Source organism: Cupressus sempervirens, chromosome 5 (genome assembly GCF_028749045.1).
Source record: "Cupressus sempervirens isolate cs-2001-9-10 chromosome 5, ASM2874904v1, whole genome shotgun sequence".
Classification (NCBI taxonomy): Eukaryota; Viridiplantae; Streptophyta; class Pinopsida; order Cupressales; family Cupressaceae; genus Cupressus; species Cupressus sempervirens.
In genome coordinates this window covers 468,151,549-468,166,975 of record NC_143122.1, presented here as the reverse complement: position 1 = coordinate 468,166,975, position 15,427 = coordinate 468,151,549, and the positions used below count along the sequence as shown (strand labels likewise).

At 34.7% G+C, this 15,427-nt stretch overlaps 1 protein-coding gene across 2 annotated transcripts in view; it reads right to left on the bottom strand.

The window, feature by feature from the left end:
- The window catches only part of CAS1 (cycloartenol synthase 1), a 235,375-nt gene that overhangs the window by 93,390 nt on the left and 126,558 nt on the right, over positions 1 to 15,427 (bottom strand). For both annotated transcript variants that reach the window (XM_089831311.1, XM_089831312.1), the window contains exon 13: positions 145 to 201. In XM_089831311.1, the coding sequence (XP_089687437.1) occupies positions 145 to 201 (57 nt within the window). The remainder of the gene's footprint in view (positions 1 to 144; positions 202 to 15,427) is intronic.

Below are 15,427 nucleotides of genomic sequence, written 5' to 3'. Positions count from 1 at the left end.
CAATGAAGTTTCAATTTATGCTCATGAATAGTTGAATAGCACATGAAATTGGAAGGAAAACTAATCTACCAAAAAAAATCAAGAACAGCAAGATTATTAAAAAAATCAAAAAAATTAAGTAATCTGAGATTGAATTAATATTACCTCTAACCAAGGATATGATCTTGTCAATTCATAAGTTGCAAAACCACCATCCTTGTTCTGCACCAGAAACAAAAGAAAATAATGCCTAAATAACTTTCAAATTGCCCTCAATGTCACACTGTACTTCTGAAAACAAAAGAAAAATATTTTCCCAAAATGACATGATTGAAAAGGAGAATATAATTCTCTAAATCTTCACATTATATTAATTTATGAATGAATGCTTCCTCCGTCGAAATTCATCCAATGTCAACTGACCTTTACAGTTCTATAACTTTGAAGTTCGTATGCATATTGAGTTTAGATCAGAAGATTTTTTTTTTCATATATTTTATGAATTTTATCTCTGAAAAATCATTTCCTTTAATATTCCATTTCATGTGTGGAGGGTACATGTTTCAAGATTCAAAAGGTGGCTGTGTGCTTCAGGTGTCAAGACACTTAGGCAAGAAGACTAACAATGAAGCAGAATGGGAGGCCCTCATTGTTGAGAAGAAAGCAGCATTTGGTAGGATTTTTTAATATCATAATTAAAGGTACCCCACAAACAGTGGTTAATGCAATAAATAAAGATAATTGTGCAAGTAGGAAGGTCCAAACGATATTAGAAGAAACTTATCATAATAAAGGAAATTTAAGAATGTTCTAGTGAGTCATAGCAATAGACAACATAATCAATAGCAAATTATCTTGCCAATAAAGGTATAATTCAAATTGATTATGCCACTTAGGAGAGTAATAATGCGAATGACCAGAAATATTTAGTATATGTCTAGTTGTTACAACCCTTCCTCGTGACTTTTATATGATAACTGTAATAACTATTTCCTCTTAAGTGTGAGAAAGACGATTTATTGGTTTTCAGTTAATTTTCATGAAGTAGATTTGCTAATGAGAATAGATATGTATGTCTCATTCTATTATGGATATAATACTAGGAGGAATTTAATATTTCTTATGTGGAAAAATTGGAAATGAATTGCACTAAGAACTCTTTGGAATATTGATGTTTATATTGGTTATGCTTGCCTATCGTAGCGAGCAGTGGAGTTATGGGGAAATTTGTTCAGGCTCTGAGCATTACTTCTGGTTTTGACTCGAGTAGACTTTGTTTGCATGCTAATAGATTAATTTGGATGAATTTTTATTGTTTCCTCATGCATATCACATCTGTGTCAGCTCATGTAACATCTGTATATCAAAGGAATTGTAATCATTTTCTTAAAGAAAAGTATATGTAAACTTTAATGAATTGAAGTGGATGTTTAGGGTGTATCAATGTCTCTGTTATGAATGAACCAGTGAAGTCAGAATCTTCTTAATCTCAAGGTGCTACTTAGGAGAGTAATAATGTCAATGATTACAAATATTTAATATTTTCCTAATTGTTACAACCCTTCTTCATGACTTTTATTTGGTAACCATAATAACTATTTGCTCTTAAGTGTGAGGATGACGATTTATAGGTATTCAGTTAATTTTGGTAAAGTAGATCTAATGAGAATAGATACGTACATCTCGTTCTATTATGCATCTAATACTAGGAGGAATTATATATTTCTTAAGTGGAAAAATTGGAAATGAATTGCAATAAAAACTCTTTGGAATATTGATGTATATTTATATTGGTTATGCTTGCCTATCGTAGTGAGCAGTGAAGTTAAGGGGGAATTGGTACAGGCTCTGAACGTTACTTTTGGTTTTGACTCGAGTAGACTCCGTTTGCATGCTAATAGATTAATTTGGATGGATTTTTATTGTTTCCTCATGCATATCACGTCTGTGTCAACTCATGTAACACCTGCATATCAAAGGAATGGTAATCAAGTTTCTTAAAGAAAGTAATGTAAACTTTAATGAATTGGAGAGTATGTTGAGGGTGTATCCATGTCTCCATTATGAATGAACCAGTGAAGTCCGAAACTTCTTAATCTGAATTTTCTTATGATCTGCCCATGTCAACATCCTTGAACTGCATAATTACTCTTAAGGATTACAGCTGAGCTTTTTGTAAGGATTTGGGTCTTTGGGTCTTGATGATAGAACCTTTTTCATGCCTCTTCAGACCTATTATGAAAAATAAACCAATTGTGATGCAGCCTTGGGATGGGTAGAACCTAGACCTGTATCTTATGATGCCAGAGAAAGTTAATGCCATCAGGATAGGGATATCCATTTTATTGGACCAGGAGGTCCATGGAACAAGTTTGGTGGTTACAATGACTGCACAGAATATGTGCTTGTACTTTCAAAATCTTGGTCAGGTTGTACTATACTATGGGTAGTATACATCAGTCACTAGGACCAGTAGTACAACGTCTGGATAGGAAGCTCAACTAGCAAGCAAGGATGTCTTTAGGATGAGTGGCTATGATGGTAGTGAGTTCTACATCAAGTCTCAGATGGCAATGAAATGGAGACCATGCCCATGTACTAATTGGATGGGCTAGGTTAATTCCACAAGAAGTTGTGCATGTGACAGTATGTACACATTCTGATATTGTCAGTTTTTTTACAAATCTCGAAGGACCAACAATTGAAAAGAACAGCATGTACACATTCTGATATTGTCAGTTATTTTTATGTTATAACAAAATTTATTTTCTTACGTGATTTGTTTCCAGGAAAGTAATTGAGCAAATTAGTTAATTTGCAGCTTCGTTTGAAAAGCAATTAGTATTTTAGAGAAAGAGCATTCATCTTCTATTGCTGAAAAGATGAAGAAGGCACAAAAGAAACAAAGACTGGACGATGATGTCATTGGATTCACATCTACTATACCTTCATCTTCATGTCTACCTCAAATAGTAAAGGGATTAAACGAGAGTGGAATATTGAACAGGCTTTGGAAACCATGTAAGAAACAACAAGTGGATAATTTACTAGTTGATTTATTCTATACAAGTGTAATTCCGTTCAATGTAGCTAGAAATTCTGTGCTACATTTCAAAAGGCATGAGAGTTTGGCAAAGGGTACATACCTCCCTCTTTTGAGGCTTTGTGAACAACTCTATTAGAGGGGCCAAAAGATAGAGTGACTGGGAAATTAGTTGTGGTTAAAGCCTCTTCGAAGGCAAGAAGTTGCACTATATTGAGTAATGGATGATCGGATACGTGTCAAAGGCCATTATCAATGTTTTGGTGGCTTGTCCTAAAGGGTTGTCTTCTTGAAGGTTATTGAAACCATGAATCAAAAAAAAAAAAAAAAAAACTTTTGAATATATATTTCAAATATTAGAGGAAGCAATTCTTTAAGTAGGGGTTGCAAATGTGGTTGAAGTGGTTACTAATAGTGCAGCAAATTGTGTGGGAGTTGGGAAGCTAATTGTAGAGAAGTACTCGCAAATTTATTGGAGTCCATGTGCAACTACTTGTTTGGATTTGTTTGCTTCATGACTTAGCGAAATTTCCTTGGATACATGAAACAATTCATAGAGGAAGAGCAGTTGTGAATTTCATACAAAATCATCATCTCACATTGAGTCTTTACAAGCAACATGCATCCAAAGAGTTGTTGAAGCCATGTGATACAAGATTTGCTTCATTTTATCACTTTGAAAAGAGTGGTTGAAGAGAAAGCAGCTTTGATATCTATAATTTGTTCCAATGAGTGGAAAAATTCTACACTTTCTAAAAGTGAGGGGGAGAAGATCATAGAGAAAATTGTTTTAAATAGCAACTTTTGGGAAAGTGGGTCAAAGGTCTTAAATATATGCGAGCCAATTGTTGATGTGCTTTGTGTGGTTGATGGTGACACTCCTTGCCTTGGAATGCCTTATGAAAGCATTGATCATTGCAAGGAAGCTATTCAAAAAGCACTAAATAATGTGGAAGCAGAGTACATAGAGATATGGGAGAGTATTGATTCCAGATGACAAATGATGCACACTCCTTTACATGCAGCAGCTTGCTATTTGGAGCCTAACCTATTTCACATTGATAGACAAAGTGATGCTGAAATTATGGCAGGGTTTTATGAAGCCATTAGTAGGTTTCAACTAGATCCATCAATTGCATCTATAATTAGAGAACAATGTTGGAAATACATGAAAGTGGAAGGGATGCTTGGAATAGGAGCAGCCAAATATGATATGACATGAGATGATGTACCTGGTTATAGATGGTGAATGAGCTTGGGGCAGAAACTCCTGAACTTCAATGATTTGTCATTTGAATATTGAGTTAAGAAGCAAGTTCAACAGCTTGTGAGAGAAATTGGAGTTGCTTTGACCACATCCATTCCAAAAAGAGGAACAAGTTGTTGTCTGGAAAGTTGGGAGATTGTGTGTATGTTCACAGAAATTTAAAATTTATCATGAACAATCAGCAAATGAGTCATCTTCACAAAAACGAGCTTTAGAAGACATAGCTGTACCAGATGCAAATGAGCCCGACTTGTTTGATGAGGAATTGGGTGGTGATACTGATGACGATGCCACACCATCTAAGCCAAGTACCCTTTATGACTTAGAGCTTTTTTGAAGTTATGAAATCTTGACATTTGATTGTGACTATTCAAATAAAACACATCTTTGCTATTGTGATTTCACATGTTTCTTATGTTGTATAATTTATAAATATGTCATCATCATGCTTATAAAGTTGTCAAATCTATCTAGCAATTTTAACTATTCTGATTATTTATGGGATATATTGCATATATTTAAGAAAAATTAAAATTATATAAAGCGAATTTAATGGAATTTTTTTTCCGAATTTTTACTCTTCTTGAACTTCATTCGAATTTGAACCTTGTAACTTAGGGCTGATAGTCAAGATTTGCTACTTTCAAGCCAAGTTATTTATAGACAATGCTAATATTAGCTATCATTAATTTCAATGATAAGAGCATATTCTGAGAAGTCTATTTTCAGTCAGAGCTATTCATAGCCATTGCTATTTTTAGTTGTCTCTATTTTTAACTTGTGCTGCCATATTTGGATCATCTATTTTTAGTAGTATAATTTTAGATTTTTTATCATCCAAGAAATGATATTTCTATTGTTGATTTGCAGCTTAGATACCAGGTTATACTATATAGGCCTTGGTCCAGTACTGGTTCTTCCTAGGTACATGGGTTTTCTGTGGGTCCTTTTGTTCAACAACGAACCCAAGCACCAAGGAAGTATGTTAGAGCAGTACACAAGCAAATATACCAAAATATGTATATGCATATAAAATAAAATATGCATTACTTCTAAATTCTCATCAAATCTATGTATGAATATAACCAAGCAAATCTATGTTTTAAAGACTGTTAAATTAATATTTCATATGAAATTCTGAGGTATTTAAATAAGTTACTGTGATTGCTATTTATTTTATTTATTCATTATGAAATGTTTAAACTCCAGACTTATCGTTGGAATAGAAACTGGTTATATACTTTGGCTTGTCTACAAAACCAACAAGAGTAAATTATATTCAATTCAAATGGATATCTTTAAGCTATGATGACCGGCCTCTAACAATCATTTGAGCTGACATGGCATCTACCTTGGTAACGTTTTATTCATGCTGGCATGGCATCCACCCAGCTGTCGTTTCACTCATGCTGGCATGATTCAAAGGCTCGCCATGTTCATTATTGCTGATTAAGGAAAGTGACTATTGTCAAGTTGATTTTATTCTTAATCTCATATCATGGTCTGAGGTGGCGTCTATTACAAAGACAATAGGTCAGAGATGTCATGTTTGTGACAAGAAAGAAGCTTCTCTCTGGAAGAACACAATTGTAATATTTGTTTCTCTGTTTTTATTTGTACAGAGGCTCATCTACCAGTCTTGTGGAATAGAAAAGGTTATAAAGCAAGATAGCTTTGTATTTTGAAGTATCGTACAGCATCCAGAATTTAATTTTTGCTCAGATCGACTTATATTCCTGGTTCATAATTTGTGATAAATCTGATCATAGTTAGATGATCAAGTGATTATTTCTGACACTTATTTGTGATTGATCTGTAACTGTTGTGTACTATGAATTCTCTAGTGCTTGTTCTGTAAGCATATAGAAGAGTCATTACCTAATTCATTGTTCATATTCAGTCCCCTGTTGATAGGATTTGAAGAACACTATTCTGGAGCATTGTAAACTTTCCTTTGTTAATAAAATTACAGGTTTTGAGGGTTGGGTTGTTTCCCTCTATGAAGACAGTTTTCCCCAGCATAAATTGGTTTTCAAAGTTCTGTTGAAGCTTGATATTCGTCCAGTCAAAATTTAACATGGTATCAAAGTCAGGTTGGTGCCATCAAGCTTGAACCAGAAATTTTATCTTGATTCTCTTGCTAATTGATGTCAGTTCATAAACTTCATTATGGTGCTTGGTGTGTAAGCATATAGATGAATCATTCCCTGATTTGTTGCTCATATTCTTTCCTCCGTTGATAGGATTTGAACAACACTGTTCTGGAGCATTGTAAACTTTCCTTTATTACTAAAATTACCGGTTTTGTGGGTTGGATTGTTTCCCTTTGTGAAGAGGGTTTTTCCTAGGATAAATTGGTTTTTAGAGTTCTATCGAAGCTTAATATTTGTCTAGTCCAAATTTAACATGGTATCAGAGCCAAGTTGGTGCCATCACGCTTGAACCAGAACCTTTATCTTGATTCCCTCGCTCATTTGAGTCAGTTCATAAACTTCATTATGGTGCTTGGTCTTAAAGTTGAAGATAGGTTGGAAGGAGCCTTGAATTTTACATCCTGGAAGTCTAGAATTTTATTGGTTCTTGAAGAAAATAATCTTCTCAATTATGTGGAATCTGATGTAACAGGGCCAGCTGATAATGCAGAGAAAGAAGCCTAGAGGAAGAATAAAAAAATGGCAAAGAGGAACATTATTGTTTCTATGAAAGATCACCTAGTTCTAGCAATCTCCAAGTTAAATTTTGTTAAGGAGATGTATGATTATCTTCACAACATGTATGAGTTCAATAACACAAGCAGAGTTTTGGCTCTTTGAAGGAAACTACTCCACATCAAGATGAACAGAGGAGACTCCATTTCTTCCTTCTTTCTGAAACTTACAGATGTTAAAGATCTGTTAAGTGCTATTGGAGATTCCATTAATGACAAAGAGCTTCTCATATTTGCCATGAATGGTCTCCCACACTCTTGGGAATCATTTGTCCAAGGCATTACTCGTAGAAATGAGTTGCCAAATTCTGATAGACTAAGATCAGATTGTATTCAAGAGGAATGCAGGCTAGAGGCTAGAAGGAAATCTCGTAAATGTCATAATGTCGAGGATCAAGTTCTTGTTGCACATACTTCAAGAAAAAGAGGGAGGAAAAGGAATTTTAAGAAGGTTGATGATAATAATCCTTCCCCCTCTTCTTCTGATTTTATTAGGAAAAAAGATATATCCAAAGTGAAATGCTTTCGATTTGAAAAGTATGGTGATTTTGCTAGAGATTGCACAGTGAAATTAAATCATCAAGTACCTGTCACAAATGTTAAGGGTTCATCTCCATCCAAGAACTCTATCGACTATTCAGGAGGATTCATATTCATTTCAGCCTTGTCTAGAAATATTCCAGATGATTGCAATACTTGGTTGATAGATAGTGGCGCTTCTCATCATATTTCAGGCTATAAGCAACACCTTTCAAATTTGATTGTAAATGATGCTCAATTGCAAGTTATCATTGATGATGATGCATCTTAATCTGTGAAAGGGGCTGGTAACATGTAATGCACCCTTTTTGGGACATTAGAAATTCTCAAGTCCAATTCATAAAATATTAATTTTGGCTTCAAGGAGTTTAATGCAAATTTATCAAATAGGTCAAATTAATTAAAAATGAAGGATAGGAGAAGGAAACTCAAGGGTCACTCATTCATTTGGACATGCTTGGATTATGCTTAGATATTGATTTGGTTTGAGATTTCACTTGGAGAAATTAATGAAGTTTTGGCTTCTATTCAGAACCCAAGTACATAACCCTCGAGTTCTTCTTGGGTGGATTGGACATAGCCCCGATTCATTAGTTGCGGTGAATTCGCAATGGAGTTCACAAATGCATTTCAAGTTCTTTTTTGATTATCCAATCTGACTGTTACCACTCTTATACAATTGGATTGTTATTGAATTGCCGGTTTATAATGCAATAACAAATTTTAGAGTATATGCAGGTTATTAACAGGTTAATGTTGTTGGTTATTTACTAGTATTTGCTGGTTATTATTGTATAGATTCTTGTTTATGATTCTGAAATTTATTTGAGGAAAAAATGGAGAGGGTATCTGGGTAGGAAATTATAGTGGTATCAGAGTCGTGTATCTTGCCAACCTATGAGGTTACAATTTTGGAGAAGTTTTAGCTGAGTTGAGAGAAGATATATTTCATTCAAATGGAGAACACATAATATATTTGGCTCTGAAAATGTTAAAGAGTCAGAGAATATTATTGGCGTGGAGTAATCCTTGAAATAATATATCCGTGGTCGTGACTCTGATTGCCATATTTATTCATCATGAAGGCTATAGCGTGGAAGTAATATTTTTGTGAATGTTTTGAAGTAAATTTTCAGGGCATTATTTATTCCCGAAAAATTCAGTAAATTGGAAAACAACATATTGCAGACGGCTTATTTTATACATGTACAATTTCATAAGCCTAAAACTTTGTGTTGTGGGTCCCAAATTTAATCAGGGTGACTTAACTCTATGAAATTTTGCCAATTAAGAGTTTGTGAAGCTGTAGCCTTGAGGGGATGTTTAATGTGAAAATTTAATTTATTTGCCTTGATATCTTTCGAGATGAAATAATGCTTGAAGTCTGAATATTAAACCCATAAACTATTACAGGCTTCTGAAAGGGGTGCAGTTATTAAAATTCAAGGAGATTGTCAACTATAGTCTTGAGAAATAATAATTTCTATCACTAGTCGCCGCCTACGAAATCAGCAATTGCAAGAAGCAGTTGGAGAAGACCATCATTAGGAAAATAACAGGAACTCCCCTCTTGGCTCACACAATGAAGGACCTTTTGTGAGAGAAGTATGAGCATTCGAACGGGTCCAGGAAAATAAATTGGAGAGTTCTAAGTTTAGTTCTCGAGCAAGAAAGATTATTAATAATCTGTGGTGGTTATACAGATGGTGGAAAATAATGAAGGAAGCTATCAAAAGCCTTCTAGTGTGTTTTAGTATAGCTTGCAAATAAATGGAAAAAATTAAGATTTACACATTTTTGGGAAAGACATAATTGTCGTGGCAAAGTGTTTGATATACGAGAGGGTCTCAACTTATTAATTCATTGATATTGTTCTATGAACTTGGAAGATTTGATGAAAAGCAATACCATGTAAAAAGAGCACTTCACCGAGATTAATTTAATACTTTATTAGCAAAACATTTGATGTATATAGTTCTAGATTAATATTTGTGACACTGCTTTTCTATTGGTTCATCCCTTGCCATGAGTTTGGCATTTTAGATGTAGTTGAGTCGATTTTCTGGAGATAGTGGATTACAATCTTGTGGAGGTCACTATGAAAGAATATTTCCGTTACAGAGTTTTTATAACTTGGTAACACTCTTGGTGATGTGAAACGGATGAGATTATTGTTGCCGCGGAAGCTATAATCGCACACAACAAAGACATTGAAGAAATAAATCCCAGCAAATATTGTTGGGGAGAGTATAAAAATTGATGATTAAGATGATGCAGATATAAGTATTGGAGGGAACTTATCGGGTTGTTCTTTGAAATATGTATCACTAGACTATAGTTGACAGGGATATATCAAAACATTCAGTAGATGTAACAAGTGGAATATATTTTTGAATCGACTATTCAAATACTTGACAATGAACAAGTAGAATTGGCATGGTTAAATTAATAATTTTTTGCTAGGTGTTATCATAGACATTCAAACAAAAAATCTCTTCCAAGTGTTGTTGTTGCATGCATGCTTGGCGAATCAAATGTTTGATTTTATCTGGGGCCTGAACTTATTCTGGATGTATTAAGCCAACAACAAAGGTATTAATAAAATGGAGCCTTTTCCTAAGGAATTGCAGAACCAACATCACATACATGTGAATATTTGAACACAGTAGAGCAATATTTTCCAGCAACATAGAGTTAATTGCAGGTTGGGGTGCCCCAAATCACCACTACAAGTCTGAAGGGAGTGCAGTTAATAAAATTAATGTCATGTATGTTCTCTGCTAGTGTCGTGCATTGGATATATATGAGGTCACATAATATTCCAGCCTTATTAAGCACACGGATTTGCTGGGATCATCATTTCCCCCATGTCGTAAACCAGAATTGCAGGATCAATGAAGACAACATAATCATTATAATTGGACATTTGTTATTCTTATTCCCCTGTTAATGATATGCAGTACTAAAATTCCTGAGACTGTACTCCCTGGAATTGGTTGTATTTAAGGAGTTTTCTGCCCTTTTAAGTTATATGCATCATTGACAAGTTGGTGGCCCTCTTCAGATAACTCCAGGTTACAACGGATTACTTCAATACTGATCTGTGTTGAATATAGACAGCTGTTGAAACTGTATACTGGAGAGATTGATTGCATAAAGGCTGGAGAATTCAATTTTGAGCTGCCAATCAGAGGTCTGAAACATACTTCTGGAATGTTTTCACAAATAGATTATCCATGCTTTTTCCTCAGATTGTAAAGCGTTCTCTGCATTGTTCTATATGAATTTGAATAGCAATTTCAGTTGATAAGACACAATTATTTGAGGCTTGTGGTAAGAAAAACTGTTTGATGCAATTGGTAAATATTCATTTGAGATCATTACAATGGACAAACTGAAAAGAGATCTCTTCTCACATGAATTTAATGGGACATTTTGTGGTAAACGACTAAGGAACTTGCAAAAAGAACAGCATGTAGGCGATTGGCTCTACATAATTGTATTGCAGTTGGAATCCATAAGGTCTCTGGATATTCTTCTTCTTTAATTTGCAGAATTAGAAACATATTTGTCCAAAGTAGATCAGGCAGATTGTAGGCTTCTTAATTGGGCTTTACAGCCTTCAATGATTGTTTTGGTTCAGCACAGGTTTATGAAACATCCAAATGAAAATGTCAAGCTTGCAGTGGTTTCATGACTCAACAAGATTACACGGATAACAGCTCTTGTAGCAGCCTATAATGATGATGTGATGAGGAAAATTTTGGGTTACCCAGTGAATAAGACCCTACTTTTGCTAAAAGGATTAAGATCTTAGAATTATATCAAAAGTCAGATCATGTACCATCATGATTGATCTTGAATGTAATGATCTAATTCTCTACATGTTTCAGTCCTTCTTAGCTGAAATCAGGAAGCATCATTCAGACAATGTGAAGGCTTGCATTCACACTATCATATCCTTAATCCTTGAAGAAAATGATAAAATATGCAAGTTGCTATCTGATTTATTAACCATTTGGAGGAAGGAATATACGGTATCTTCCATTTCGTATGAACTTCCAAAAGTCTGATTGAGCATAACACTAAGATATTCAATGAGTCTATGAATGAAGAGGAGCTAATAACAGCAGGTAAACGAGTTGTAGGGTCTCCAAAAATGAGCAAAAACAAAATGAGAAGAGAACAGATTTGTTTTACATGCCATCAAACTTGGACACTAAATCATGTTTGTTAGATCTATAATTTAGATAGGGCAGACAAAAATATTCACGCCACAATGAAGAAGATAAAAATCTCACAACTTTGCCCTTACAAAACACAAACGTTGCTATGGATAATGCAACTCTCTATATTGGTGACTTAGAGGTAGTTATAGACAAGCATGTTGAAGAGGATGGTCTAATTGGAGGAGAGAGTGAGTTGGAGACTTCAGATGATGAAAATTTTCCTGAAAATGATGACATGACAGCCACCTTGTCTTGTATGCAAATCAATCAAATAGGGAGCTTGAATCATGTATTTTTTATGACAGCAACTCACTTATACATGATAGTGATTTAGTAGAACAATCAAGAACATAATTTCAAGATGACAGTGTTATGGATGATCAACCAGAAAATGCATGCCAGAGAGACAATGATTCTTTGAAAAAACAGCTGAAAGCTGATGAAAATATGGTTGTTGCAGCCTTAGCGTGTTATTGATGATACTCTCAGGATCGGATTGTTGAGGATTTCTATTGGAAGGCACAAATGGGAAAGAGGCAAGAGGGAATGGAAAGTGATCCTGATGTTGCTGATTTACGAAGGGTTATAGTAGCCTACGAGGCTTTGAAATCAGATTACTTATGTCTAATTTCAAACAGAGATTCCATCGTAAAGGTTGCTGGAACATATGCTAAGCAACTGAGGGAAAAAGAAGATGAGGTTAATAGGCTCAACAAGAGATTAATGTTTATCAGAAGGCACTAGATAAGACATTGGTTGCTCCTCATGAAGCAGAAAATCAGATTATTGTCAGCAAACAATCTAGGGAACAGGAGGATAAAGTAAGGCACAAGTTTTTCCAAGAAGTGATTAAGGAACTTGATAGCATTCAGCAGAATTATAACTTGGATATCTGCCCAAAGAGATCAAGTAACAAGATTTTGGATCATATTAAGCTAGTAAACAATTTTTTGTTTGAGGTGGATGTTGATTGGACATTTGATAATCCACTTTTTGAGCTGAATACAGATCTTTTTGATTTCCATGATGAGGATAATCTTGACTAGAGGATGTGGGACCCAGTTGCAGTTCCTAGCGGTGACTTTTGTTCATAGGAATGGTGTAGTGACCCAATTTTCAGATTTAACACTTTCTAATTCTTCGATCAGGTTACACATGGTTTTAGTTTCTAACTTGCACATGAGTTGGATAGACTCCTTGCTTCACCAATTGAATAGATCTTGGTTGAGAATGGATGGGAGTTATAATTTGATCACAGGGGATGGATTCTTAGTCCTTTCTTTACACATCACAGCAATGTACCCAGGTCTATTTCAAACTGATGATGGAATGTATGGCCTCTCTACACTTTTGGTATTGATTTTAACTATTGAGCAGTTTGATTCCTTCATCAGTAGTTCAGGATGGGCAGCTATGATGGAGATTAGTATGCATTTCCATGGGAGTAGCTCCTCGAGACATTTATATTTTCTCATATTTGATAGTCATAATAGTATAATAGTATGGGATCCTAGTATTGGTATGATTGATGCTTTACTTCAGCAGCGTATTGATGAGTGGCTTCACAATTTTGGACCAATTACTTTTATTAGAGTAGCACAGCAAGTTGTTGGAGCAATTTTTCCAAGGTTGGTTTGGGATACGGGAGTTGATAAGATGAGTGCCTTAACACTTGAGGATTATGACGAGTCGTTATTGCTATGCAGTTTTGGGCTTGGAGCAGTTTTAATCAAAGTAGTGCAGCAGATCGGTGAAGCAGTAATTTTCAAATTGGGCTACAAAGCTACCTATAGATTTATATGGGATCCTAGTACCAACTACTTGAGGACAAACAATCTCGAGGAGGGAAGACCTATAATGCCCCCAACCTTGGAAAAAATGCTCCAAAAACTCACTATACTATTAATTTTGGCTTGAGGGAGCTTAATGGGAATTTATAAAATGGGTCAAATAAATTAAAAGACGAAGGACAGGAGAAGCAAACTGAAGGGTCACAGTTTTGAGCATCGAAGAGGGAAGCTTCATTCATTTGGACATGCTTGGATTATGCTAGGATGTTGATTTGGTTTGAGATTTCTCTTGGAGAAATTAAGGAAGCTTCAGCTTCTATTCACAATCTAACGATACATACCCTCAAGTTCTTCTTGGGTGGGTTGGATGTAGCCCCGATTCATCAACTATGGTGAATTCACAGTGGAGTTAACAATTGTGTTTTAGGTTCTTTTCTGATTATATAATCTGATTGTTATCACTGTTTGTAATGCAATAATGAATTATGCAGTATTTGCAGGTTATTTACTGGTTAATGTTGCTAGTTATTTGCTGGTTATTATTGTATAAATTCTTGTTTATGATTTTGAAAGTTATTTACAGAAAAAATTGGAGAGGATATCTGGGTAGGATATTACATAACACTTCATTCGAATTGAACTCTAGTGTTCCTTTACAACTTAGCAATGTTTTGTTTGTCCAGGAATCAAAAGGAATTTAGTTTCTATTTCAGTCTTAGAGGATAAAAGTTTTAATGTGGCCTTCACTGATGGAAAAGTGGTTACTTGAAAGAAAAATTTTGATTATAACTCAGCTCAAGTGATTGGAGTTTGTCGTGAAAATCTTTACAAACTTTTAGCAAATCAAGTTCAAGTCATGATGCTTCTAATAATTATTTGTTCTAGCCTAAAAGGTTTGGTCACCTCAACTTCAAATCCCTTTCTTCAATGGATAAGTTGGTTGTAGGACTTCTTGAACTTAGTATCGCTCATCACAGTATTTGCAAAGGTTGTGCTTTGGGAAAAAATACTAAGAGTTCTTTTCATTCCAGTGAAAGTAGAGCTAAGCATATTCTAGAGCTAGTTCATTATGATTTGTGTGGGCCTACATCTTCTGCCTCCTTAAGTGATTTTTGGTATTATGTAACGTTTACTAATGATTTATCTCACAAGGTATGGATCTATTTCCTTAAATCCAAGGAATTAGATGACATTTTCTCTAAGTTTAAGGAGTGTAAAGCCTTAGTTGAAAGCATTTCAGCGAAGAAAATCAAGATAGACAGATCTGATAATGGAGGCAAACTCATTTCATGAGTATTACAACGTTTTTGTGTTGAAGCAAGAAATAAGAGGGAGTTTTGCATCCCCTACAATCCTCAACTGAATGGTGTTGCTGAAAGGAGAAATAGGGTCATAGTTGAAGTTGCTAAAGCCATGGTTCATGATCAAGGATTGTAGAGTTTTGTTTGGGTTGAGGCTTGTAGAACAATAGTACATGTTCAAAACAGAAGTCCTTAGAAGATTCTAAATGACATGACTCTAGAAGAAGGCTTCTCTGGTTCTAAACCTTATGTAAGCCATCTTAGAGTTTTATGGTAGATCCGTTTACATTCATGTTCCCAAAGACAAAAGATTCAAATTAGAACCTTCTCGGAAGAAAGGAAATTGTGTTGGTTATAGCAAATTGAAATATCCCAAACTGAATATTTACTTGATTTTTCCTCAAAAAATATATTCGAAAATTAACATAGGCAGATGTATTACAAAACACAATAGAAACCAATAGATATTAATCTTGTTCTTTCTCAAAATAAGATTCAGTATTCAAGCATATGGAAATGCGTTTTAAACCAACAGAATGAAACTAGTAAACTCTCATAAAACTCCTTGAAA